The sequence below is a fragment of the Melospiza georgiana genome, chromosome 13, assembly GCF_028018845.1.
Source record: "Melospiza georgiana isolate bMelGeo1 chromosome 13, bMelGeo1.pri, whole genome shotgun sequence".
Lineage (NCBI taxonomy): Eukaryota > Metazoa > Chordata > Aves > Passeriformes > Passerellidae > Melospiza > Melospiza georgiana.
In genome coordinates, this window is record NC_080442.1 from 5,395,555 (window position 1) to 5,420,454 (window position 24,900).

At 41.7% G+C, this 24,900-nt stretch overlaps 1 protein-coding gene across 3 annotated transcripts in view; it reads left to right on the plus strand.

The window, feature by feature from the left end:
• Positions 1–639: 639 nt before the first annotated feature.
• The window catches only part of TBC1D2B (TBC1 domain family member 2B), a 31,402-nt gene continuing 7,141 nt past the window's right edge, over positions 640–24,900 (plus strand). For 2 of the 3 annotated variants that reach the window (XM_058033578.1, XM_058033579.1), the window contains exons 1-10: positions 640–964; positions 7,884–8,022; positions 12,724–12,889; positions 16,087–16,244; positions 17,238–17,464; positions 18,804–19,196; positions 20,490–20,600; positions 21,515–21,708; positions 22,599–23,093; positions 24,191–24,308. In XM_058033578.1, the coding sequence (XP_057889561.1) occupies positions 641–964; positions 7,884–8,022; positions 12,724–12,889; positions 16,087–16,244; positions 17,238–17,464; positions 18,804–19,196; positions 20,490–20,600; positions 21,515–21,708; positions 22,599–23,093; positions 24,191–24,308 (2,325 nt within the window). In that variant the 5' untranslated portion in view covers position 640. The remainder of the gene's footprint in view (positions 965–7,883; positions 8,023–12,723; positions 12,890–16,086; positions 16,245–17,237; positions 17,465–18,803; positions 19,197–20,489; positions 20,601–21,514; positions 21,709–22,598; positions 23,094–24,190; positions 24,309–24,900) is intronic. The other variant, XM_058033580.1, reaches the window with a different exon arrangement.

A 24,900-nucleotide genomic window follows, 5' to 3' on the forward strand; every position in this document is an offset into this window, starting at 1 on the left:
GCCAAATTTCCAGTTAGAAGTTCCTTATTATTAACACCAGAAGTTCCCTAGAGCCCAAAACGTGCTAGGCGTTTCAGTGGGGAAAAAAAAAAGAAAAAAAAAAAAAAAAGAGTTTGGTCTGTAGTCATTCACAAGCCTAATCCCTGTAAAATACAGCTTTTTACCCAGTGATGCGCCTTCATTTTCCGTATATTTTTGGCGCTCCTTTGTCTGCTGCTGCGATGCCGGGCAAGGATAAGATTCAGAATAGGAGACTACACGAGACTACAAGAGAAGGGTTTTAATCTGATCATAGGCCAAGGTATGATTTGGAAAACTGTGTTTGATTCGGTCAGAAAAGTGCCGGAGCCCGGCAGCACGGGAGCCCGGCACGGTGCGTGCGGAGCGGGGAGCGCCGTCCCACGTCAGCAGCGGCCGATTTCCTGGGGCAGGGCCGAGCCGGGGCTCGGGGCCGGGGCGGCGGCGGCGGCGGGGCCGCGCTCGGGAGTCGCGCTCGGCCGGGGCGGGCGCGGTGCCGGCGCTGCCGGGGCCGGCGGGGCGGGCCCGCACCGCACTACAAGTCCCGAGAGGCGGCGGGCGCGGGTCGGGCCGTCCCCGCTCCCTGCGCGGCCCCGGGGCTGCGTCCGCGGCGGGCGAGGCGATGCCGGCGGCGGGCTCGGAGGGGGAGGAGGGTCTGGCCGGGGAGCAGCCCGGCCCCGGCACCCCCAAGCTCTGCGGGTACCTGCAGAAGCTGTCGGGCAAGGGGCCCCTGCGCGGCTTCCGCAGCCGCTGGTTCGTGTTCGACCCCCGCCGCTGCTACCTCTACTACTTCAAGGGGCCGCAGGAGCCGCTGCCCCTCGGGCACCTGGACATCGCCTCCTCCTGCTTCAGCTACCACCAGCCCGAGGCCGGCGCGGCCGCTTCGGGGGACGAGCTCACCGCCTTCGAGGTGCACAGCCCCGGCGGGGCCGTCACCGTTCTCAAGGTAGGCCCGGGGCGGGCGGGACCCATCGCCGCTCCTGCCCCGGCCCCGGCCCCGGCCCCCTCCCCGGTGCCGCCCGCGCCCTCAGCCCGCGGCACCGCCCCGGCCGGCGGGGCCCCTCCGCCGCTCCGTGCGGCTGCTGTAGGAAGGAAGGTGCTGTTTCGCAAACGCCGCGGAGATCGGCAGTACCGGGCTGGCCCCAGCTGCCTGTTAGTTGCGAATTTCTCCTTTACGATTTCGTGTTTACCGTGCTCCTCCTCTGAGGAGGAAATGCTTCTACTGAGCATGGGCTGAGTGGCTTCTCTGGAATCGTCTGGGCAGGAAAAAAAAATTCCGAGGAAATCTGACGGGTTGAGGTTTTGGAAGTTTGGAGGGAGTGGTCGGGTTTCAGTTTTGGAGTGTTTATGTTGAAAAGATGATGCGTGGCAGGAGTCTGCGTCTAGGCTGCTTTGGGAGGAAGGAAGAGGAGGGAGAATTGTTTCCTCATAGTAGCAGAGCTGCTTATCGCCTTGTCTGTTCAAGGACTCACATTTTCGTAGGACAAGAGGTAAATGTTTGGATTATTTAAGATATCTTTCCTCTATTGTCATGCTTAGGAAAAAAAGCCAACAGGGAAACCATTTTGACTCAGTAAAGAAGAAATAAATTATTCTGAGCATCCATTGTTTTTGAATTCTGTTAAGGCAGATACGTGTCCTTCAAAGAGTGTTCTTCTGTATAGAATGTAACTTTTCACATGAACTGTGTACTTTCTGAGAAACAGTATTAGAACATAATCCGTTAAGTGTTAAGCAGTAGAACTTCCTATTGAATCCTGGAAAATACCTCTTACATACTTATTTAACAGTGGAGATTTGAGCAGTCATGATACCTGCTGGGGCTGTGGAGCATGATTGTGTCAAGCTTTCAGCATTCTGTTTTGATGAGTATAAATGTCAAAATACTGACTCATTAACATGCTTTACTGGAGAATAGGAAATTTATTTACCTAGGAAACTAATACAATAATAATTTTAACAGTATTTGCTTAGGTAAAAGCAGTGTAGTCAGTTGCACATAAAAACTACCTTTGTATAGTTGTAAAAGATTTTACTACTTTCAATGACTCTGCCTTTATAGCCCAAGTGTTTGTGTTATGAGCATTAAAACTGCACACTTGGTTTAAGCTTTACTTTCAATAGTTTGAGGAGTTTTCTTTGTTTTAATTAGCATCTAGTGATTTTGTGATTTTACATGGAGATCTTCAGAAAAGTTTTGTGTTGGGGGTGCCTTTTGAACAGGAGGGGTTTTGTTGAGAAACACAGGATTTGTGATAAAGATTGCAGTGTGAAATGTTATGTGCCATGTTTGACTGTCTGTCAGACAGTACTTTGGCAGCAGCCTTGGATGTCTTCTGCAGTCATGAAGACACAAATCATCCTCAACACTGATATACAAATGTAAGACATGGAAGGTTTCTTTTTCATTTTTTCTTATTTTGTAGATTTTGGCCTGTGATGTTGCTACTCTGCCCATATTTTATGTGTTAATTTTTTTCCAGTGCTCTCGAGGAAAGAACATGCACAGATTGGGAACTTTGTTCATGTTTCCCTTATGGGGATTGAGAAATGGTGCCAGTCAAGAAAGTCAAATTAATTTCTGCGATTAGCAGAAAAAGATAATTTTGTGTTGTGATGCCCTGAAGCAGCCACATAATTGTACATAAAGATGATGTTGTGTTGTAGGTGTTTATATAGTAAAGAAAGAGTTAATGAAAATCTTAAGGGATATTGCAGGACCATCTGGCATTTTGTGGCTGGTTTTGAAGCTGAAATTAATTTTCTTCAGTCCAGCATGATAACTCTTTAAGGCCTTTAAAAGCATCCTCAGCTAACTTAGGTAGAATTGCAAATTAATTCAAGATGGTAAATGAAAAAACCCATACACCCCAACCCCTCTCCCTCCCCCTCCAATCCAGCCCCTGTTAAAAGCAAATGTGATTTTCTGTCAAGAAAACATTACACACAGGGCACGAGGAATAAAGTCAAGTGAAATGTATTCTTCAGCCTGTAATTCACATGCTTTGTTTTCCTCAATTTGCTGTTTGTTCAAAATTTCCACATCTTGTGATCTGGCCTTTCCCATTCAGTGTTACAGACTAAGAAGGCCAATAAAAAACAAGCTGCTGGAATTCCAGATTGAAATGATGATGCTATTGAGGAATGCATTATTTCTTATCATGCCTCAGTTTCGTGTTCGTGTAATGATTCCATCATCTTGATTGCTCAGCCTTTTGTCAGGTATTGGGAGCTGAGAACTCTATGGTGTACTCTAGCTTTTTTGCCCAGATAAGAATTTTGGAAAAAATATACTGCAGCCTTTACAGCAAATAAAGCAAAATGTTCATATTTTAGAGCTGTAGGTAACCAGCCTGCCACTTGTATGATTGTGTTTTTTTCTGTACATTTCCAACAGGTGCAGAAGAAGCTAAATGTGTGTAAAAATCTTTTCCATTTAAATATATAACAGATACCATCCATTTAGGTAAAGGAGCACAGAAAATTGTGTACTTTATGAATATGGATAAATTATGTTTGAGAATATTTTCATGGAAAGGCATGCAAATACTGATCCTGCAAATATGTCCTGTAACACTAGGATGCTGTAAATACTATCAAATGAACATTTGGCTGTGTTTGCACAGCAAGGCCTTGTATTAAGGGGGGAAATAATTAACATTACGAATACATAAACATGAACAAAGGCAGCATTTCTCATTTATTTTTAAAGCAGTGTCTTGTGGTGGTATGTTTTGCTTGCTTCAGAACCAAAGGAACTCTGGCCAGTGATGCTGGACTGTGTGTCTGGTCACTTCTCTGTGAATAGTGGTGAATTGGGAGTGGAACAGAAATTGCACAGAGTTGTGAAAGAAGAAAAATTCTCTGGGCTATTGGCCAAGTGTAAACATTTCAGAGATTTCAGGGCCCTGATGCTTCAAAGTATTGGACCCCAAACTTGCTGAGCTGAGAGTGGCTTAGGGGTGGATGCTGTAATTTGTCAGTGATCAGTGATGTTGAGCTTGAACAGTTTTGCTGCAGGGCCTGACACAGCAGAGGAGGGAGCTCAGCACCGAGGGTGGTTTGTTTGAGCTGATGCTTCTTGCTCAAAACTTTGCTGGTTAGTGGTTGCAGTGCTTTAATTAAAAGTTGGGCTGCCCTCCAGAAGAAGCCATCTGGCTCCAGATTTGCTGTTTGAGCATAGCAGGAATAGTAAATCTTAAGAAATGCAAACTTTCTGGTGATGTTCCCTTTTTACAGAATAGCTTGAGGGAGAGTTTGTCTGTGTTCAGAAATGTAGCAAGAATTTTCATGGGATTTCTCAAAATGTGAGGTCTGCTTCTTGCATTTCTTTGGACTCTTCCTTTAAAGTATTTAATGTTGGCATATGTGTTCCACCAGTGTGTCCAGTGGCAGTCCATGGCTGTTTTCCTCAAATAATTCTTCTCTGTCATGTCTGGATCAGAAGGTGACAATTTTACATCATTCTTTGTGGAAGAATTTAGGGGAATATTTTAAATTAAATTGCAGTAATTTTCCATTGCTTAAGTTGAGAATTACATGGTGCTGTATGGCTCTTCACTTAAGAGCATCTTTTACTCCTAGTGTTGCCTGTAAGTTTGCAGCAGTACACTTACAGTAATTCCTTATTTCACACCAGTTCAGGGGACATCCATGGTAGTTTTTCTTCTCCTCACAGAAGTGCATCCATTAAAATGTGACTGCATGGCTCTGCAGTAAGAAAGCACCTTAGCAATACCTTAGTAGCTATAAGGATTCTTTTGTGAAATTGATTGCTACTCTGCTTAATTAAATGTTTTGGCTCTCATGGTGGGCAGTAGCCAAATACTAATAAAAGTCATGAGAAACAGGCAAGCATAGGAGTGTTCCTTTCTTTGACAAATAAAGTGAATTTAAAAATATGTTTCAAAATTTGTACTCTTTATGATTAGGGGAAGATGAAGACTTAAATATTCTATGTGTGGTTCTTGGTTTTATTTTGTTTTGATTTTTTTAAACAGTCTATTTCAAACAACAGCTTAAATGATTAATTTTATTTAAACAAAACTAATTTTAACAGAGATTTTTTAGGATATTCTTTTAGTTGTAAATAACTGAGATGCCTGTAATAAAGTCAGCCAAAACTGTTCAAAGGGAGAGGAAGACTTCAGAAGAGGAGGACTGTGTACGGGAGGGAAAAAAAGGCAAGGTAACAGGCTGGGAGCAGCAGGAGGGCACGGAGTAATTCTTGGGGAAATCACTTAAAGCAGGGGCCTGAGAAGCCTGTGCTGCTCTGCCTTGGCACTTTGTACTGGAGGGTGGGCACGGCTGCCTGGCCCTGTGTGTAACAGCCTCCCCTGGCAGCTGAGTGTGCCTCATGCAGCTGGGAATTGGAAAGCAGCAAGGAGCAACTCCAGGAACCCTGATTCACTGCTCTCTGAGGGTGATTGGAGAGATGGGAGCGGGACAAGTTGTGAGAGAGGTCATGAGGTTCAAGAAGTCATGGGCAGAAGGTAATTGTAGGTATGACTTAGACTGACTGCAGGTGGGTTGCCTCATTAGCTGTGTTGTGGTAGCAGAGAACCACGTAAGCACTGCATCCTGTGTTAGTGGAAGCTGTTTGAATTCTTGGTGGTTTTTGCTGGGGCACAGTAAAACATTGCTTTACATGGCCTGTGAGCAGGTGTCTCTAAAGGAAGTATAAGCTCTCATATTTGCCAGGACTGAAGTTTTCCCACTGGTTAAAGCTCCAAAGGAAATACTTCAGTGCTAGGAGTAGAAGGGGAGATGTTTACTCCTGACAAGAAGTGACTGTAGTCTGTAGACTTAAAATCCTGCTCCTGTGGTGGTCATTCCCAAACTGCCAGAGGTGGCTGTGGGGATTGGCATTGCCCAGAGTCCAGTTCTTTGCCCTTCTGAACTATTCTTTACCCTATGTATTTTTTTGTGAGGGAAATGGTTTTCTCTGGTTTCCTGTGAGTAAGCAAAAAATAATACATGAAGGTGATTTCCATTTCAGATTAGAAGTATCTTGGTTACATATCTTTCTTACTAACTGGCTCTGCAGTGTTCTCATGTGTCACTTGTTTGTTTCACTTCTTGATTTATGAATGTTTATTTGATTTATATATCTTGTATCCTGCCATGTGCATAATGTACTGAAAGGAGCTGGGGCAGCAGCTTCAGGAATAACTGAGGTTTTCTGCTTAATCTCCTTGAATGGTCCTTTGGAGCCATTTGCTGTAGGGTATCATGGGTGTTAAAGCTCGTAGGGGTACAAAGAGCCAAAAGGTAAAATAAAAATTCATCTCTCTCATGATTAAACGGAGATTACAAATTGCTGAATCAGAGAGAGCACCCTGGGGAAGCATCAGTTTTTGTTTGTTGTGCTGTTTATGCTTTGTGTTGTCATTAGCTGCTCTTGGGGCCAAAATATAGTGGCCAATGAATCTTCAGTTTTACTAGACCAGAAGTGTACTTATGTGAGAAATGTAGACAATTCTGTGCCATTGCTGTGCTTTGTGCAGCACTTTCTGTATGCCTTTATATGTAAATATGTGTTGTTTGTTGCTCTCCATTCTTTTGCAGCTGTACCTTGCACAGGTGCCCTCTGAATTTCTGAGGAATAGAACAAAAAACTGTTTGAAATTAGGTTGTCTTTAAGGAGTAAACATAGTCCTCTTTTCCACTGATAATGCCCTCATGCACTTTGGGAGGAGGTAGGAGAAAGGCCAGCTAAAAGATAAGCACTCCATGTGCTAACAAGCCAGAGGAGTTAGGGGAGTGTCTTCTCATCAGTGCTAATTTTTTTGTTCCTAAACAATCCATGTTACCAGGTCAGGTGCTTGTCCTAGACTGGCAGCTGGAGAGGTATGTTGAAATAACAATTACTTTTCCATGAGAGCACCTGCAGTGTCAGATACTTTCACTTGTCTCTTCTTGGTATTTGTATATTGTCATTTCACGTGCTTTGAAATGACTTAGAGCTCTGATTCAAGGTATGTTTGAATTCTTCCTCACTTACTGCCCATTCATATTTTTGACTGGAGTCTTGTAGATTAGGCATTAATGTTGGGTTATGGGGTTTTTTTTGTTTTGAATATGATTTTTCTGTAGAAGGTGGTTACCTCATGGTATCATCAGGAAATACGGTATGCAGATTTAGTCATTAAAGTAAGAGGCATTGCAATGCATTATTCATCTTTGGTTTCTGCTGGTAAGAAAACAAGTTAAAAGAAAATGGGAATCTTCTGGAATGTGTATGGGATTTCTTCCAATAATATACATTTGTAGTTATATGTTCAAACAGTACTTGGTGTGTAAAATATAAGATGCTACTGCATTTTCTAAAGTTTGAGTGTAAAACTGAAGAAAAGGAATGCACAAGACTACTTCTAATGAAAAATTCTGGTGTGAAAATCATGGATGTGCATGTGACCACAAGGTGCACCTGGTCCATTGTGGTTATTCCTTTAAAATCATACTGATTTTGAGTGATGGTACCTTGGTGATCTGCTGCTGATCTGTGTGGGGTTTATTATTGCACTTGGAATGACTGTGTTCATTACAAGGGCACACAGGTGTGAGTTTATCATTGCACTTGGAATGACTGTGTTCATGTACAAGGGCATACAGGTGTGAGTTTATCATTGCACTTGGAATGACTGTGTTCATGTACAAGGGCATACAGGTGTGAGTTTATCATTGCACTTGGAATGACTGTGTTCATTCCAAGGGCACACAGGTGTGAGTTTATCATTGCACTTGGAATGACTGTGTTCATTACAAGGGCACACAGGTGTGAGTTTATCATTGCACTTGGAATGACTGTGTTCATTCCAAGGGCGTGCAGGGGTCTCACAGCTCTCTGCTCCCGTGTCCTGCAGGCTGCGACTCGGCAGGACACGACCTACTGGCTCCAGGAGCTGCAGCAGAAGAGGTGGGAGTACTGCCACAACCTGGACAGCCGCACCTCCCCCACGCCCAGTGACTTCTCCAAAGGGCTCGTTGCCAAAGACAACCCTGGTACGTTGGGAACCTGAGTGACAACAGAGGGCACAGCTCTCCTCAGTGTCAGTTCATCAACACCACGAGTTGCACTGGGGTACAGAACTGCCTTAAGAAAGCCTTTTCACATCTTTTCATCAAGTAACTCTATGTAAACTTTGCATATGCTACAATATTTAACATAAATGTGATTTTATATCCTTTACAAAATCTGTTGATTTCTTGAAAAACAGATTTTTACAAGTGAAATAAAATTGAGTAGTCTTACAGCTGGGTTTCATTAAGCTTAGGTAAGTTGTCTTTTAGTGGTTGCAACATCTTAAAAAGTTAGTATGGTAAATATCCTGAGATGTAGACTTCAGTTTTTAATGGGAACAGGTATATTTTGCTTTCTGGATGACCATGCTTTGTTCCTGAAAAGGTATGGTGTGGTGGATCTGTCTGACTTTGATAAAAATGCAGTGCCTTCAAAACTGAAAGACAGTCTGCACTGATGTTACATAAGTGAAGTTCAGTCTGTGAAATACCTTTAGGCAAGGAAAACATAATTCTACACTAGTGTCAGAGTTATCAACATTATACAGAGTTACTCTGCATTTTTTACTACATTGCACAAGCACTTGTGAATTGTTTTATTCCTCAATCCCTACAGAAATGGATTCCTTGCTGATTTCTGTTGTCCATAAATAAGATTGAGTAAAATCCAATTCTGTGCCAAGTTAGGCATTAGTAAGGCTCTCCTGGGTTTAAGCAGTCTTGTGGTTGGCATATTTCATCAACAGGTGTCACATTTGGTTGATGTCACTTTGCTCCCCTGTAAACCCAGCAGTGCTGAGCTGTTGTTGTCACACCTTGTCCCCTCCTGAGTTTCAGGTCCCGTTTTAGTGTTGTCCTCTAACCCATTCTCTCCTTTGAGAGAATGTGCTGCTTGTGGCTGCTTGCTCAGCACAGCCAGCCTCACATGTGTTTGCTGGGGCTCAGCTGGGCCTGGCAGGCACTGCAGCAGCTCCTGCAGAGAGCAGAGCCCAGCCCCTGAGCTGCTGCAGGCTGGCCCTGCCATGTGCTAGTGCAGGGTCTGCAGGCAGCAGCAGTCAGCCTCTTCTCCAGATGAGTTTTTTGGCCAGTGTAGTTTCCAGAAGTGGTTTGCTGTAGGGACAGGTGAATGGCAGGATTAGCCCAAGAGAATTGTTGGGAATGCCACGTGGGATGGTTTGAGACCCCTTTTTTTGGCAGTATCCAGTCTGGGTAGCAGCTTGTCAAGCCATGCAGATGCAGAGCACATGTATTGGTGGACAAAAATCTAAGTGTTGCAAAAGGGAACAGGCTTTGGCTCTTTCAGCCCTTTGTTTTTCTGCCTTCAGCCTCTTGTTCTCTGCTGCACAGGCTCCCTTTTTTGTTGTGTTTAACTGACCCTGTGCTGAGTAGGTTGAGGTCATATATTAGCCAGAAAGGAGCACTTTTTTTCATTTCTGCTAGATTGATGAGTGGAATATGTTCAGTGTGCAATCAGGTGATTGCACAGCTGGTGGACAGGAGGGAACAAGGCACAGCAACCAAATACAGGAAGGCAGAGTAAGGCAGCAGACAGGCCTGCCCTCTTGGCAGCAGGGTGTTGGATCACATCAACTGTAATGTGTAACTTGGCCACAGAATCTGTTCTTTTTTGTGCTACTTCCCTCAGAGCTTGGGTACAATGTGAAACAAGCCTCTGTGACTGCAGCACCTGTTTGCATCACATCCAGTTGTTTCATCACTGATCTGGTTTTTTCTGTAAGTCATTAGGGGCTTTCTGGAAAAGCCAGCTGAACCTCTTCATGTGTTTTTTTTTTTTTGTTTTTTTTTTTTTTTTTTTTTTTTGTTTTTTTTGGTTTTTTTTTTTTTTAATTTAAATTACTATTGTTGTTATATCCAGGACTAGGAATGTCAGCATAACATGCACGGGCTGAGTAGGCCCATCCCTTTCAGGGGTAGCCTGCAGTTAAACTGCATGATGTAGAATGTGGAGCTGCATCTAGAGTCTCTCATTTTCTAGGACAAATCCCAGTGATAACTCTTATCATCAGCTGAAGTGTTTAAGTAGGGATTCCTTTTGGGGAAAATGCAGATACCCAGAATGATTGATTCTTGTTCTTTCCTTCTTTTTAATCAAGTACTCCAGGAGTTTCTTCTAGAGTTACGGGATTCTCTAAGGCTCTGGTTTCATGTTGATGACCAAGATATGTGTCTTGTGGCTTTTTTCTTCTTTTTTTTTTTTTTTTTTTTTTTTTTTTTTAAGAATTGAATGTGCATGCAGTGTTGTGCTTTATACCAGAGCATAGAAATTGGTTTGTTTTGCTGGTGCTCAAGTACAGATGCTATCACAAATGTTTTAAATGGGGAAGTAGTCTGCCTTCTGTCCAAACCCAGAACTGCTTACTGCAGCCTTGCCTGTCTGTCCTCCCCTGTCCTCTCCCCTCCCTGTTCAGAAACCTGGACTAACTGGGGCATGCATGGAGCTAGATACAGCTTTGTGGATCAGCCTTGAAAGGTTTTTAAGAACATTCAACATAGTGAAAAATACTTCAAAGTTTTTATCAAAGTGGGATGTGGGAAATTGAATATTAACAGTAATTACACTGTAGGATTTGTCGTGGAGATGCCTTCCTACCATGGAAGTCAAATAAATTATTTATTCTTTATACCATGTGGCATTATTCTTTTTTCTTGAAATCTAAAATGTTAATGTAGTTTTGATTATTTCAGTTCTTAATTTGTGTTAATAAAATGTGCAATGCCACGTATTTATAAGATTGTTGTGTTTTGAAATAAGTTCCAAAAAAAGATTTTTTTTTTACTTGGAGGTTGCACAAGCAGCCACTATAATTTGCTGTGCTTTGTGTGCTGTGCAGTCCATGCCTCTAACAAAGCTCCTGGCTGGTGTGGGCAGGGAATGATGTCCAGTGAGCAACCTCAGGGTGCCACATCCAGACAATTGGCATGTCTGGGAGGGGAAATGCATTTGTTGGGAATTCAGCTCTTGAGCAGTTCCTTTACCTGGACCATCCTCTAAAAGGACTTAGCAGAATCACACAGGTAGAAGATGAAACAAGCTGTAAGTGTAAAGGCAGAATGTTAGTGTTCCACCTTGGCTTTGAGTGTCCATGAAATTTTTGTCTCTGCATTGTGGCTTGGGTTGGGTTTTTTCCCACTTTTGGAAGTTTGGGTTTTCTGGGGGGAAGGGAGAGGGTTGGGTTTGGTTTTGTTTTTAATTATTATTTTGTAGTTAAAACCTACTTATTCTCTTTCCTCTTCATTAGACAGTAAATATAATCCCATGTTTAGTTTTATCTAAGCTATTTTAGCTGAACTGTGCTTAGTTAGAACAGCCACAGTGCAAAAGAACTTGGAATTCCCTTTGGCTGATAAGGCCCTGAAGTATCTGTTTATAAAAATCAAGGCAGTGTAACTTGTACCTCTATTTGAAACATGATATGATACATTTCTGTGTCAGATACCATTTTTCAAGGGTTTGAGACATTCCTAGTGTCAGAGATCTTTAATATTTCATTTTCTTTATCACAGAATGTTCTTTCTACTTCTAATCTTTGATACTTGGTAAAAGTAACCCCCTGGGTAATTGAAGGGTAGGGTTTGCTTAAAGATGGTCTCTGCTGGTGCCAAGCAATTGTCAGAGCAAAGGCTGAAAGACTCACCAGGGATAAAAGAGGGTATCATAATTTCCTAGGGTTTTAAGTCAGAGCCCATCCAATGTGTTACTTGCTAATATAAATGCTGAATCAAGTCTGAGAGTGTTGTCAAAAAAATCTTTAATCCACTTCAGTACTTTATGAATTATATCAAGACTGAAAATTGCAATTGAGTTTGTTTAACTTGCCTTTTCAGAGGGTTTGTAGAAGATTGTAAACCACTTTATGCTTCTCTCTAATGCTTTTTGCTACTCATAGTATATTCTGTATTTTTTTACTCCCTCTCCTGGAGGGAGACAGCAGCTCTCCAGACTAATGGAAGCACAGAGGTAGCACAGGCACTGCAGGTTGTGCAGGCTGTGTTTGTCAGGGTGATGTGTTGGAGCCCTGGTGTGCTGGTTGGGTCAGCCTGTGCAGTTGCACAGTCAGAGCTGTTCTGCAGCTCTGCAGGGCCTGACCATGGGGCCCCACTTGCTGCAGTGCACAGGAGATTTGCCTGGGCTGGCTTGAGGAGGAGCTGCATTCAGGAGCCCTCCCTGGTGCAGGAGGTGTCTGATGTCCTGCAGAGCTGTGCCAGCATTCTTGGTTCTGGCAGTGCCCAGCCTGGCCTTGCACAGCTCTGCCTCAGGGCTGTGAAGGTCACTGACTTGCAGCAGCAGAGTCACTTTTGGGATGAATAACTTACAGGATGAGAGCTGGGTCAGTGTTTTTGTGACACTGTTCTGGACTTGGTTCTGATTGCCTGTTTTGTCGCTGACTCATGAAATAATGCTTTGTAAGCATCACACAGGTCCTGTCTGTTATCAAAAGTATGTGGCCACAGTGAGATCTGACTGAGAAGTTTGTGATTTATAAGATTCATTAGAACTGAATGTTTTCTAAAGTTTTTTGTTTTTAGCAATTTCAAGTAAGCCCTGAACAATGTCACTAGCAGGCTTAGCAGTCTATGACTTTACAGAGTCAATATTCTTTTACTTTTTGAAGATTATGTTTATTTTTTCTCTCTCTCTCTTTTTTTTTCCTTTTAATGTAGATATAAGTATCCTAAATCAAAATGCTTCAGCAGAGAGAGCTAGAAATATTCTAGCTGTGGAGACTTCTCCTACAGACCTGGTGGGGGAACAAGCAGCTTCCCAGCCTGCACCAGTCCAAGGAAGTGCCATCAATTTCTCACTTAAACAATGGAGTACTGAGATCAAGTAAGTTGTGAACCTGGGACAAAGAGTTCCCATGGGATTGGTAGTTCCTGACCAAGACTATTTCCTACATTGCTGTGTGGTCAATGGAACTTAGAATGATGGGAGGTGATGGGTTGGGTTTGTTTGTTGTATCTCTTCAAGTAAACAGACTCTTTACTCTATTTACTGTTTGAAGGTTTAAGGGAGCAGTATTGTTTATTATTGTGTAGCATCACTGATAGCTGAAAAGTCTTGTACAGCACTTCCAGTGATGGCTTTGCACTCTGAACCCCAGAGGTTGTTAAGGCTGAGTTGTATTCTCAGCTACTGCTGCTTTTTCATGGAGCAGTCAATTCCCAGCATTGTATTAGTCCTAGTACTCAGTGCATAGGAACTATTTTTGGTGATGAAAATCAAACCAATATAAATCTTTGGGTTTTGTTTTCTTCTTAAAAGAAATGAAAACACATTTGAAGTGGACACAGATTTGAAGTGGATGTAGTTCAAATTCTTGACCAAAAATGTGGCAGACCCCTTCTCTACAACATCAAAACCCCTCACAATGATTTACTCTCTAGTATTAATTGCTTTAAGGAAAGCAGTCCCATTGGTTTTCAGCTCTCCTGCTGGGTTTCTTTCTAAAGAATTTTGTGGTTTTCTTGGCCCACATAGATGGATTTTCTACTTCTGCTTAAAGCATGTTACAGTGCTAATGCAGGGCAGCTCACAAAGCAGAGCTGTAGCTTTGGTTAAAAAAACTACAGCATGTAAAGCATGTCCTTCTTGAGCTGGGAGGAGAATGTTCATTTTCATCAGCAGTGCAAAGTTAAACAGATCCCCTTTAAAGCTTTCTGGTTTAGAGATCTGAGAGGTTACCAGATGGTGCTGGTTTTGGCTGTGGGTTGTTTTGGTTTTTTTTCCTCGTGTTGTGGTTGGTTGTTTTCCTCCCTTCTCCAGCAGTTCTGTACCATTTGGGATGGGGGAAGATGTGGCAGCCTTTGGAATATGTGTGCTCTATGCAGTGTCTTACTGGGTTGTGATCAGTTACAGCCCCAGTGTTAGAGGATGGATTAAAGTGTGTCTAAAACTGCAGAGAGCTTCCTCTCTTGCTGTGAGCATGTTTTTGATTTATATTTATGAATTTCTATTAAGGTGTGTAGATGTCTCAGTAAAAGCCTTTGCCCTCCCTCCTGAATACATTTACACCCATTTAGTGTGATGCTGTCTGACAGAGAAGATATTGCTATAATAGCTGTATTTGCATCCTAGGTAGGTAGCAGTAGTGATGTAATAATGGGGGGGAGAGGGGAAGAAAAATATGTCTTGGAGTTAAGCAGTGTATATATTTACAATAATTAAAGTTGAAATGCGCTTCTCTACTTTTAAAAATACACTTTGATGTATACAGACATTTAGGCTTGATTTTTTTTTTTTTTTCATTTTCTTGCTCTCACCTACTTATTTACGCAGAATATAGATTTGGAAGCATACTGAATTACTGTAACCTCCAGTTATATAACCATAAAAACAAGACTTAAACCCAAAACATTTAAAAATAGAGACTCATTAGATCATATGATTGGCTCTTGTGTAAGTTGCCCGATTGTAGTTAGGGAAATAAATGCTGTTTTCAAATTTATCTATTTATTCTTTTGTAATATTTTAATCTAATAGAAAGCTTTGGAGGACTGCTGCTTGAATGCCCTGAACAAACTTGTGCAAAAGCTTCACAAAACTCAGCATCAGCTATGATTTTTCATGGGCCTAACAGCAGTTCTTTAAAGAAGCTGTTCTGGAAGTCACTTGACTTGTTCTTTGTGGTTTTTTCAAGCTTTAGAAGGTGGTGTTCAGGCTTTTAAATGTTAAGGCTGAGTGAGTGCAGAACAGGCACAGAGAACAGAAGGGAGAATGTGGAGTTTTGCCTGGTAAGAGATCAGCCACCATTTGGAGAAGAGGTGTAGAGATGCCAGGGAGCACCTCCTGAGACCCTCACTGCTATTGGGTGTCCAATCTGTCATTGCCCAATTTGATCTACATAATTTGTGTGGAATGTCTGAACAAAGAAATTAGGCTTCTTGCTCCCAACAGGAATTAGGATTCTTTCTGGAAGAAAATGAAATCTGTAGCGAAAATGAGTCTTTGCCAAGCTTGTAAATTGATTGCTGAAATAGTTTTATTAATAACCATTAGGATTATTTTTAAATTGTAAATATTTATCAGGTAATCAGATTATAAAAGTTGTGCACTACTTAATGATTGGCTTAGAGTTCATGTTGATGAGATGTTAAATCTCTTGTGAAGCTGAAAGACTGGCTTGGATCATCAAATGATCTTGAAAGTGTAATATGGGTTATTTTCTGCTTAAGTTTTGGAGAGAGAATGTGGATGATTGAGTGAAAGCATCTTAGTGAGCCTGCACAGACTCTGTGGAAAATGCTGAGATACTCAATATATTTCCAGTTCTATGCCAAAAATATTAAACTGGTTCATATGGTTTGATTTGGAATGTTCTTATGTAGTTGAACAAAGACTTTGCAACACTGAGCTATATTAATACTCATGGATGTAAGAGTGGACATTTCCTGAGTGCATGATGGTTGTGGGGAGCTGGGTCAGGTAATCTCATCCTGCTGGGAAATGTATTGTTCTCCTATAGAATTACCTGGCTGGAATTCAGAGGCTGCCCCTGAAATGTTCTTGCAGATAATTGGCCATGTTCCACCGTAGAAAAGAAAAACTGTAAAGGAGTCTTGTCATCAGCAGTTCAGCTGCAGCAGGTCTCTTGGATGATCCCAAGTTTTGCCTTAATCCCCAGTATGGAACTATAACATACTTGTGTTTTGACTGCATGCTGTTCAGTTTAATGCTTGGCAGTTACCCTAAAATTCTAAACTACAGCTGATCAATAAAGAGATGCTGCTTGTAAATCCTAACTTTGTTTTGTACTTGCCCCCTGCAAAAACAAAGCTAAAACAGGGGGATGCAAAAGACCATAACATTAAAGTAAAATAATTCTTCTGTTCTTGGAATTTAGCTGTTGATTGCAAGTGCTATTTGGTAGTGTATGTTTTGTTTTCTTTGAGCTTTTATTTGGTATTGATTTTGTCTGTGTTTGTAGCTTATTTTTAGTTTGCACTGTTTGAACTGTGAAAAGCCCCTTATAAAAATAATGCAAAATGGAGAAATATTTGTCACATTTTCCTGCTGCCTTTTCACAGAAATTCCATGTCCTCCTTAAGAAAAGGAAGTAACGACAATCGCAGGAGTATATTTTACACCACTGAGGAGTGGGAATTGCTGGATCCAACCCCAAAAGACTTGGAGGACTCAATGGCACTGGAAGAAAAAAGGAAACACCTGGCAGAAGGAAGTAAAGGTAGAAGTGGAGGAAGCAAGGGGATCATATGCCTTACCTTGTCTAGCAGAGAGTACCTTGTTATGGCTGTCTCTAGGAGATGAGTGGAAGCTTTTCTTTTTCTTCACAAACCACATCCAGAGCTCTGTAAACTATTTTTTTAAAAATCTATTTCTTAGGATGTGTTTGGGGTCCTCTGCCACTCAAATACAAGAGAATAAAAACAAAGCCTTGTTATCCACTGGTGTGGGTTTCCTGAGCATGCTGCTGGTTTGTTTTGTCACGTGACTTGCAAAGTAACCAGGCAAAGGGAAGTGCTGGTGGCTGTAATTGCTCCCTTGAGTGTCACCCACTGAAGCAGAGTTGCCTTTAGACTCTGTGTATGTACTTGTTACCTTGGCTTGCTTCTGAAATGGGGCACAAGTAGGGATGGACATGAGGCAGCAGCTCATCTGTGTATTGTAACTGGTTCTCAGATTTGACCAGTGTCTGGAATAACCTTGTCAAGATATTTTTACATCTCTTTTAAGAGCACCTTAGGTGATATCCAAGTGATTTAATCTGTTAGAAAATATCCTGTATGTGGAGGTGGAACCTTACATTGAATCCTCTTACAGGAGCAGTAGGCTGTGATATCAGAGATGGTTTTGCTCTGATTATTTGAAGTAAAGTTTACTTTGCCATAGTTATGGATACCTTTTATTTTCTGTAATGAATTGTAAAATTCTCTTCATGATTTATATGAAAAGTGTTAATTTATGAGCCATTTATTTATTTATTATTTATGAGCCAAATTTATTTAATTTATCTGGGAGGGGAGAATATTTTTGTGCTTTTTTTTTCCCCACCAAAAGATGCAACTTGGAAAATGAGGCATGTTTAACACTATTGTATTGAGTGGTTTGAAAGCTGCTTAAAGTCTGATGTTAATGAATATATTTTTTAAGGAAATCTGAATGCTTTGAAATGCTTTTTTACTAAGTGAACCGAACTAGAAGAAATTGTTTTATGCAGGACTGACTAGTTCAGCTTTTCCATTTGATTTTGGCCGCATTCCACACAAAGCAAGGCGCCCCTTGAAGGATATGATTGGATCAAGCAAAAACCGCACCAGCAGCGACTCCTCCCCAACAGAGTGCTGCTCTGGCAATGGGAACAGACTGCTCTCTGAACTGCAGCTGAAGTATCAAAGCCAGCAGGAAGAGTTGGAGAAGCTGAAGAAAGATCTTTTGAGCCAAAAGGTAATTAAACCTTCAGGCAAAGTGCACAAAAGCAAATGGGTCTGGCAGGTGATTGGAAGTTTAACCTTTCTGGCAGTCTCACTATGTTAAGAACTGGTTGGTTGTTATAAAATGATGGTTCTAAACAAACTTTTATGTGCAAAAAGTCTTGAAACAAGAAGGACCATCTTTTACTTCTGTTGAAGATAAGATCCCTGAATAAAACTTCCTTTGCACACTGTTCATTAATTGGTTTATCTGTCTTCCTTGTTCTCTGAAGTTAACTTGTTTGGTGTCTGCCAGGATCCCGACTGATAGTCATAGCTTCTTTTTCTGTATGTACATAAAATATCTTGGGAACTTCTCCTTTCAGATTCTCTTTGTTTGTCTTTTGATTCTTTCAGTGCTAGTGCAGTGGGCAGGAAATAAACCTGTCTTCTTTCTCTCCTCAGGAGGGGTTTTGTAAGATAGATCTAACCATAATGTGTGTATATAGACTGCACTCACATGATGGCCATGCTTGTGTGCCCTCAGAACTCCAATTTATTCAGTACCTTGCTTTTATCTGAAAGAACTTCTACTCATTTTAAGAAGAAAAATATTTTAGATCTAATGTGGAGCTGCTGCTTCTGCTATTTGTATTTTCCTATGTGTGAGGTGATCAAAGGGAAGCCAGAGAAGGAGTCTGAGCCCCATATTTGTACTCATCTTTCCTAGGAGTACATTTGAGCTTCTGAGCCTGCTGCTGTGGGAAATCTCACCGGTCTAGTGCAACACTTCATTCACAGCTGCTTCTGTTTTAATAAGAAGAAAAACGGTGTCTTAGGTGGTCATTTCTGTGGCAAGATTTTCTAAACAGCCTTTCACAGACTTCCTTTTTGACAAAGCAGAGTTTGTTTTTTACCTCTTTTTATTTTCTCCACATCCGTTAGAGAAGAGAGCTCTTAGTTACCTTTGCTTTTTCCATTCTGTAACGATTTCCTGTTAACTTTTTGGGCTTGAGCCTCTTCCTGTTCACCCTACAACAGGATACCTCTCTTGCAAGCAAGGCTTTTTTCAGCTTCCAACAGCTGCTGGGCCTCAGCTGTTCACTCCTTTTCCTTAACCTGTTGCAGCTATTTCAGGCAGGATCCTTAGCTCAGTGAAGGACGCTGAAGCCATCTCTGTAGGCCAGTCATTGTAAGGTGTTAGCCTGCTAGAAATCATGTTGTAAAGTGTTTCTTCTTCTCTTTAAAACACCAGCATGAGGTCTTAACCCATTGCAGAAACTTTATTTTGTTTGACCTTAGATTTCTAAGCTATAAAATTTAGAAACTTAAAATGTCACCAGGTTTTTTTGCTGTTGTTTTGTAATTCTCAGGAACTTGTTCGACTTCTGCAGCAAACAGTCCGATCTTCCCAGTATGACAAATACTTTGCAAGCCGCCTTTGTGAGGGGGTTCCCAAAGATACATTAGAGCTGTTGCACCAAAAAGATGACCAGATTTTGGGCCTCAATAATCAACTTGAAAAGCTAAATCTGGAAAAAGATAGTCTCCAGCAGGAAGTCAAGAATTTGAAGTGTAAAGTTGGAGAACTCAATGAACGGCTGGGAATGTTGATGGAAACTATTCAAGCTAAAGATGAAGTCATCATGAAGCTCTCTCGTCAACTCAGCGAATGTGAGGACAGCACATCCTCTCAAAGTGGAGCAATAAATTCCCCCACGGCCATCTGTTCTAATAAGGAGCTACAGGAACTGGACAGACTAAAAGTAAGAGCACTGTCTCTGTCTTGATGCATTTCTTCTGTCTGTAAAAGCACTTTTCAGTCTGCTGTACTGTTTGAGATCACTGCAGCAGCTCCCTAGGACACTCCTTAATGGAGGCTTTCTCAGCTTGGAACCTCACTTGGAGCTGTTATGTGACAATCTAACCAGAACTTACTTCCTTTGGGCCATCTCTAGTGCAGGGCTATACTTTCAGTAAATTAATCATTGGTGTGGAGCAGAAGAAATGTAAGAAATAATGAAAGGAGCAGGAAGGATTAAGGGTAAAAGGAAAATACAAGCATGGAAAATACAAACAAAAAGAAAGCTTGCTTTGGTTTTTTTATTTTAAATATAACCCTAACCGACTGAGGCTTTGGTGTGAGCTAGTTTGCAGCTAGTGGGCAACAAAGAGCATGTGGAAAAGCAACGGGAAGCTCTGAGGAGCCAAAAAAAGAGGGAGGAGTATAAGAACCTGTTTTTCTAAAGCTGCTACAGCTCCTACTAATGCTTTATTTTTATTCTGTAACATATCTCTCAGAATGTGCCACAAGTTCTTAATGGAGTTACTGAAGTTATCCCCTTTGCTCTAAAAAGGCTTTCTTGCCTTTGCGTAAATTTGTATTTCAAATTGATTAATGTTCCAAAGCATTTGGAATATAAAGAAGTTGCTTAAAATATACTTAAACATATATAGTTTTCTTTCTTATTATGTAAGCCTGGTAAGTTTTAGTAAATGAAGCTAGAAGTCAGTGGTCTTGGCAGAAAGCAGTCAGGGCTCGTGGATGCTGGCGAGTGTGAGTCTATGGCTGTGGGAGGTACCAGCCTCATCCCACAGGTTTAGCTTTCAGAGGCAGTGTTTGCAGCCAGGATCTGAGTGGATTAGGCAGGGAAAGTCATTGTTAAGGATTTATCTTTCTAGGAGGCAGACATGAAACTTTTTCTGTTAATGAGGGCTGCTGAGGGTGGTGAAAACCCAAGGGACGTTCATCCCTTTTTTTGCGTTGCTGTGGCCTCTGGGATGGGCTCAGCCTGCGTGTGCCTGCTCTCCCTGCCTGTCCCCTGACAGCAGCCAGCTGCCTTCTGCAGGCAGTGGAGCACTGGGAGGGAAGCAGGTGGGGCACAGCACCACCCTGTGCTCATATTTGGCATGCGCGTTTTGTTTTCATGAAGTCCGAAAATAATATTTGATTTGTGCCTGATATTTTTAATTAAAATCCTATTAGTAGCTGCTGTTTCTATGCTCTAAGGTGATCTTTATCTGACAAGCATAATCCACTTTGTTTTTTTTATCAACAGGACAATCTTCAGGGTTATAAGACCCAGAATAAATTTTTAAATAAGGAGATTTTAGAACTTTCTACTCTACGAAGAAATGCAGAAGCAAGAGAGAGAGAATGGCAGGCAAAGGTCAGCATGTTCTCACTTGGCAATGTCTAAAGCAGTTTTCCATACTTTATCCATAAATCTCCCCAGGAAATGGAGCCATTTAAATGTATTAAATATGATAGCTTAAAAAAAAAAAAAGCCTTTCAGTCCTTACAGACCAATATTTCTGAATGGGCTCTTGAAGGAAGTAATTGTTTTTAAAATTGTGTGACCCAGTGGATCATTTTGATAACTTATGAACAAAGGCATGTACATGTCTGAAAACATTGTTTTCTCAGAATAAAGGCTGTAGTGATTTTTTTTAAAGGTCAGTGACAGGATGTGGTAGGTTACTATCAAGCTTTCTCCTGAGCACGAAGGATGACTGTGGTATGGTGAATGTCATTTCTGTCTGCATGAATGTGAGTGTAGAGATGTTGCAGGTAAATAATAAAGATTTCCAGTGCTTGGGTTAGGGAAGATGCACTCATCTGTAACTAAGGTTAGATACCTGTAGCTGGTTCAGTAGGCTTTGCTTTTAGTTGTTTGGAAGCCATGCACTCCGTGGCCAGGCTTAAATGTATTTTTGGCATAGAGGTGTGTGCTTATAGTTCTTACATGCTATTACCTAACTCTTATGCCACTTGAGTTGTCCTTGTTCAAACATGCACAGACTAAAGCTGCTAAAATGCAACCAATTTGTTCCTTTAAAGTATTTCATACAATGCAGTGATAATTAAGGTTTGCTCAGAATTTCCATATGCAAAAATAGGTGTGGTGGAAAATATCTGGTTTACTATGCTGCCCTATGTTACAAAAATGGGAAAGTTAAACTGGCTGTTCTTGACTTAGATGTTTCTAAGCAGCATAAACCAAGAGAATAGCATTGAGGCAGGTTTTAAAAGAGGTGTAGTACAAAGTGTCTGAAGATTTGTATCATGTATTGTTTTCTGCAGTATACCAGCTTAGAAGCCAAACTCTGCCAGATTGAAAGTAAATACTTGATCTTGCTTCAAGAAATGAAAACTCCTGTTTGCTCTGAGGATCAAAGTCCTGCTAGTGAGGTTATCACACAGTTACTGGAAGATGCCTTGAAAGCAGAACCTAATGAACAACCAGAACAAGCATTTTTCAAACCCCACCTGGTCAGGTAGTTAAATTAAATGTGTGTGTGTCTTGGCCAGTGGGCTCTGTTATAACACTGGAAAACACAGTGATAATGTATTTGCAGGTTTGGGTTATTTATTGCATTTCTCTTCATTAATCATGGAATAGTCTTGAAATCCTTTTAGCTGTATAAAAACATTGTCTTGGGGAGGATCTGGTGCAGGTCGAGATGCAGATTGAGGTGTGGGTGGTCTAATCTGGAAGATGGAGCCACAAGCCTGGTGGCACCAGGTAAGGGACACTGGGAGACACAGTGAGGACTCGGGAGGAGGAGGAGGGCTGTGAAGACTTGGACTGGCAAGGGTTAAAGCCCTGGGATTGGCACCGTGGCACAGCCCAGGCTGTGTCTGTGTGCCTTGAATATAGTGTTCTATGGAGCCTGAGACTCTGCTGAGGGGTGGAAGCTGTGAGGAAAGCTGGCCTGGCTGTGAGTGTGGGGTGAGCAGGAGCTGAGCAGGGACTGTCGGGGCTTTGGCAGTGACAGTCTCTGCCAGGGAGTCAGAAATGGTCCCACTGGGAAGTTTCACTGGCAATTCATTATTTGAGATGCAATATCAAACTTAGACAAAAATATTGCCCTACAGCTGCTGAACGTGAGCTGCTGAGGAGATGGGTACATTCCAACTCAACCATGTTGTTAAATAAATTGCTTAATTTGTGTAGCAATATATACAGGAACATGGGCACCAAGTCTTTTGTATATGGAATTGTACAAGTAATTGTTAAATAAAGAATATACTTCAGAAAAATGTTTAATATGAAGAACTTGAGAGCTATGGAGAGTGGCTTTGAAATAACTTTGTGGTGGGAACTTGAGAGCTTCTGGGCTACTGAACATATTTTTAAAACCTTTTTTCTTCCTCTCCATTACAGTGAATATGATATATATGGTTTTCAGACTATCCCAGAGGATGATGATGAGGAGAAACTAGTAGCAAAATCACGAGCTCTGGACTTGAGATCACTTTCACTCAGTGAAAATCGAGAGATCTCCACAGGAGTGAAATGGGAGAACTATCTTGCTAGCACAATGAATAGAGAGATGATGCGCTGTGTGGAACTGAAGAACCTCATTCGCTCTGGAATCCCACATGAGCACCGCTCCAAGATGTGGAAATGGTGTGTCAATCTCCATGTTAAAAAGTTCAAGGACAGTGCAGTACCTGGCTACTTCCAAATCTTGCTTCAAAAAGCTCTGGAAAAACCAAATCCCGCATCCAAACAGATTGAGTTGGATCTGTTGAGGACTTTGCCAAACAACAAACATTACTCCTCCCCCACGTCTGAAGGGATCCAGAAGCTGCGAAATGTGCTGCTGGCATTTTCCTGGAGAAATCCTGATATAGGATACTGCCAAGGGCTCAACAGGTAAGGTTTTGCTTATCTTGCTTAATAACTATGCAGTGAAACACTTAATGAACCTTTCATATCTCATGTATAGCAACGTGGTTTTGAACAACAGTTTGCCTTATGGATTATATGCCCATAATTTAAAATAAACAAATAACTATCACATTTTTTAAACCAATGAAAAAAGCAGTTGACCTGCATAATAAATTTTGTAAAATCAACTTGGCATCAAAACTGAATTAGCTCTTAGAGCTAATTGAGCTTAGAAATGAGCTACTCAAATGTAGTTTTACACTGACTTCATGTCCTTTGTAGGGGATTGTGTTGCTTTTTTGTGTGAGAATTTGTTAGATTTTTCTTCTTCTAAAGCAAGCAGAAAAAAAATGCTTGAAAGCTTTTTTCATATTGTGAAAACAACACATTTCAGCATTTTCCACCGATGTCTTCAATCAGAATTGCAGAATTTAAAGGTGATTCTTGTGTTACAATGCTAAGAAAAATTCTGATTCAGTGCAGTTGCCTTTGCCAGAATAACTTTGCTACTTGGAGATGTGTAGTAAACGAAGGTGCTACTTGAAGCAGGTGTGTTGGTCTAACACCCTGTCTCATCCCCATGATGTAGTATTATAGATGTCCACTTGTGCACTATTTTATGTACTAGCATAAGCTTTTGAACTTAGAGCAGCTTTGTCTTTTGAAAGAGCACTGAAGAAGTAGTAGAATAGAAGCAGTGAGTCGTGTAATAGAGGTGGTGAGGCAGTGGTGGTAGCAGTTGTAGTAATGTGGAAACCTCCACCTAACACCCTTAGGATAAATATCTCCTTTCTAAACTAGACTCTGTGTTTAGAGGGCTCTTAAAATTGGCAACACCAACACTTCAAGAAATTCTTAGATCAAATTTTTGCATTTTTCCGTTTTCTTATTTAGCTGAATACAAATCCTTGATGTGGCTGAGAAGGCATGGCTTTGCCCCGTCTTAAACTTCATCAGGTTTTGCTGTTCAGTGCTCTGCTGTTAATACATTTATCTCTGCTGAACAGAAAAAATACTGTAATGGTTCTTACTATAGTTTGTATCTTTAATAACCTTCTCCTCCAAATAAACCCTGTTTTCAGGTTGGTAGCAATTGCACTTCTGTACTTGGAACAGGAAGATGCTTTTTGGTGTCTGGTAACAATAGTGGAAGTTTTCATGCCTCGTGATTATTATACCAAGACACTGCTGGGATCCCAGGTATGTGCTCTGCTGTAAACTGCAGCCAGTCAGCAGCTTTCCTCTGCAGCTGTCTGATAGGCCTCTTTGGAAGGGGATGGGAATGGAGTTCACCAGGGTGGGTTCCAAACACAAGGACCCTTGTTTGGATAAGGACTCAGGGAAATAGTTGTTCAGTGTCCTCCTTGGAGTCCTTAACTCCCCTTCTCATTGATAGCTTCACAACCCTGAGCTGTGTTATCGTTCCTTTCCTCACATTTGGGGGAATGGTGGTGCAGTGCTCTGGGGGAGGGCAGGGTGAGAATGCATTTGCAGTGCTGTGGGCAGTAGCCACTGTAGCATTCCTGCTTCCAGGTCCAGGCTGCCTTCTCCAGCCAAGTGTTTGCCCAGCATTCTCTCTGCTCCTGTGCTCCTGCAGCACTGGTGACTAGTACTAGGAACACCCCACCTGTGTGGGAGGAGCCTTGTGAGACTGGGGCTGGGTTGAGAAGCAGACAAGGGCAATCTGCAGTGGGGTAGCTGTCTGTGCTTTGAGTGGATCTAGCTTGGAAGTGTGAGGTAGACAGTCCTGGGTTTCCTGGTTAGCTCTGGAAAAACTTGCACTTACAGATTT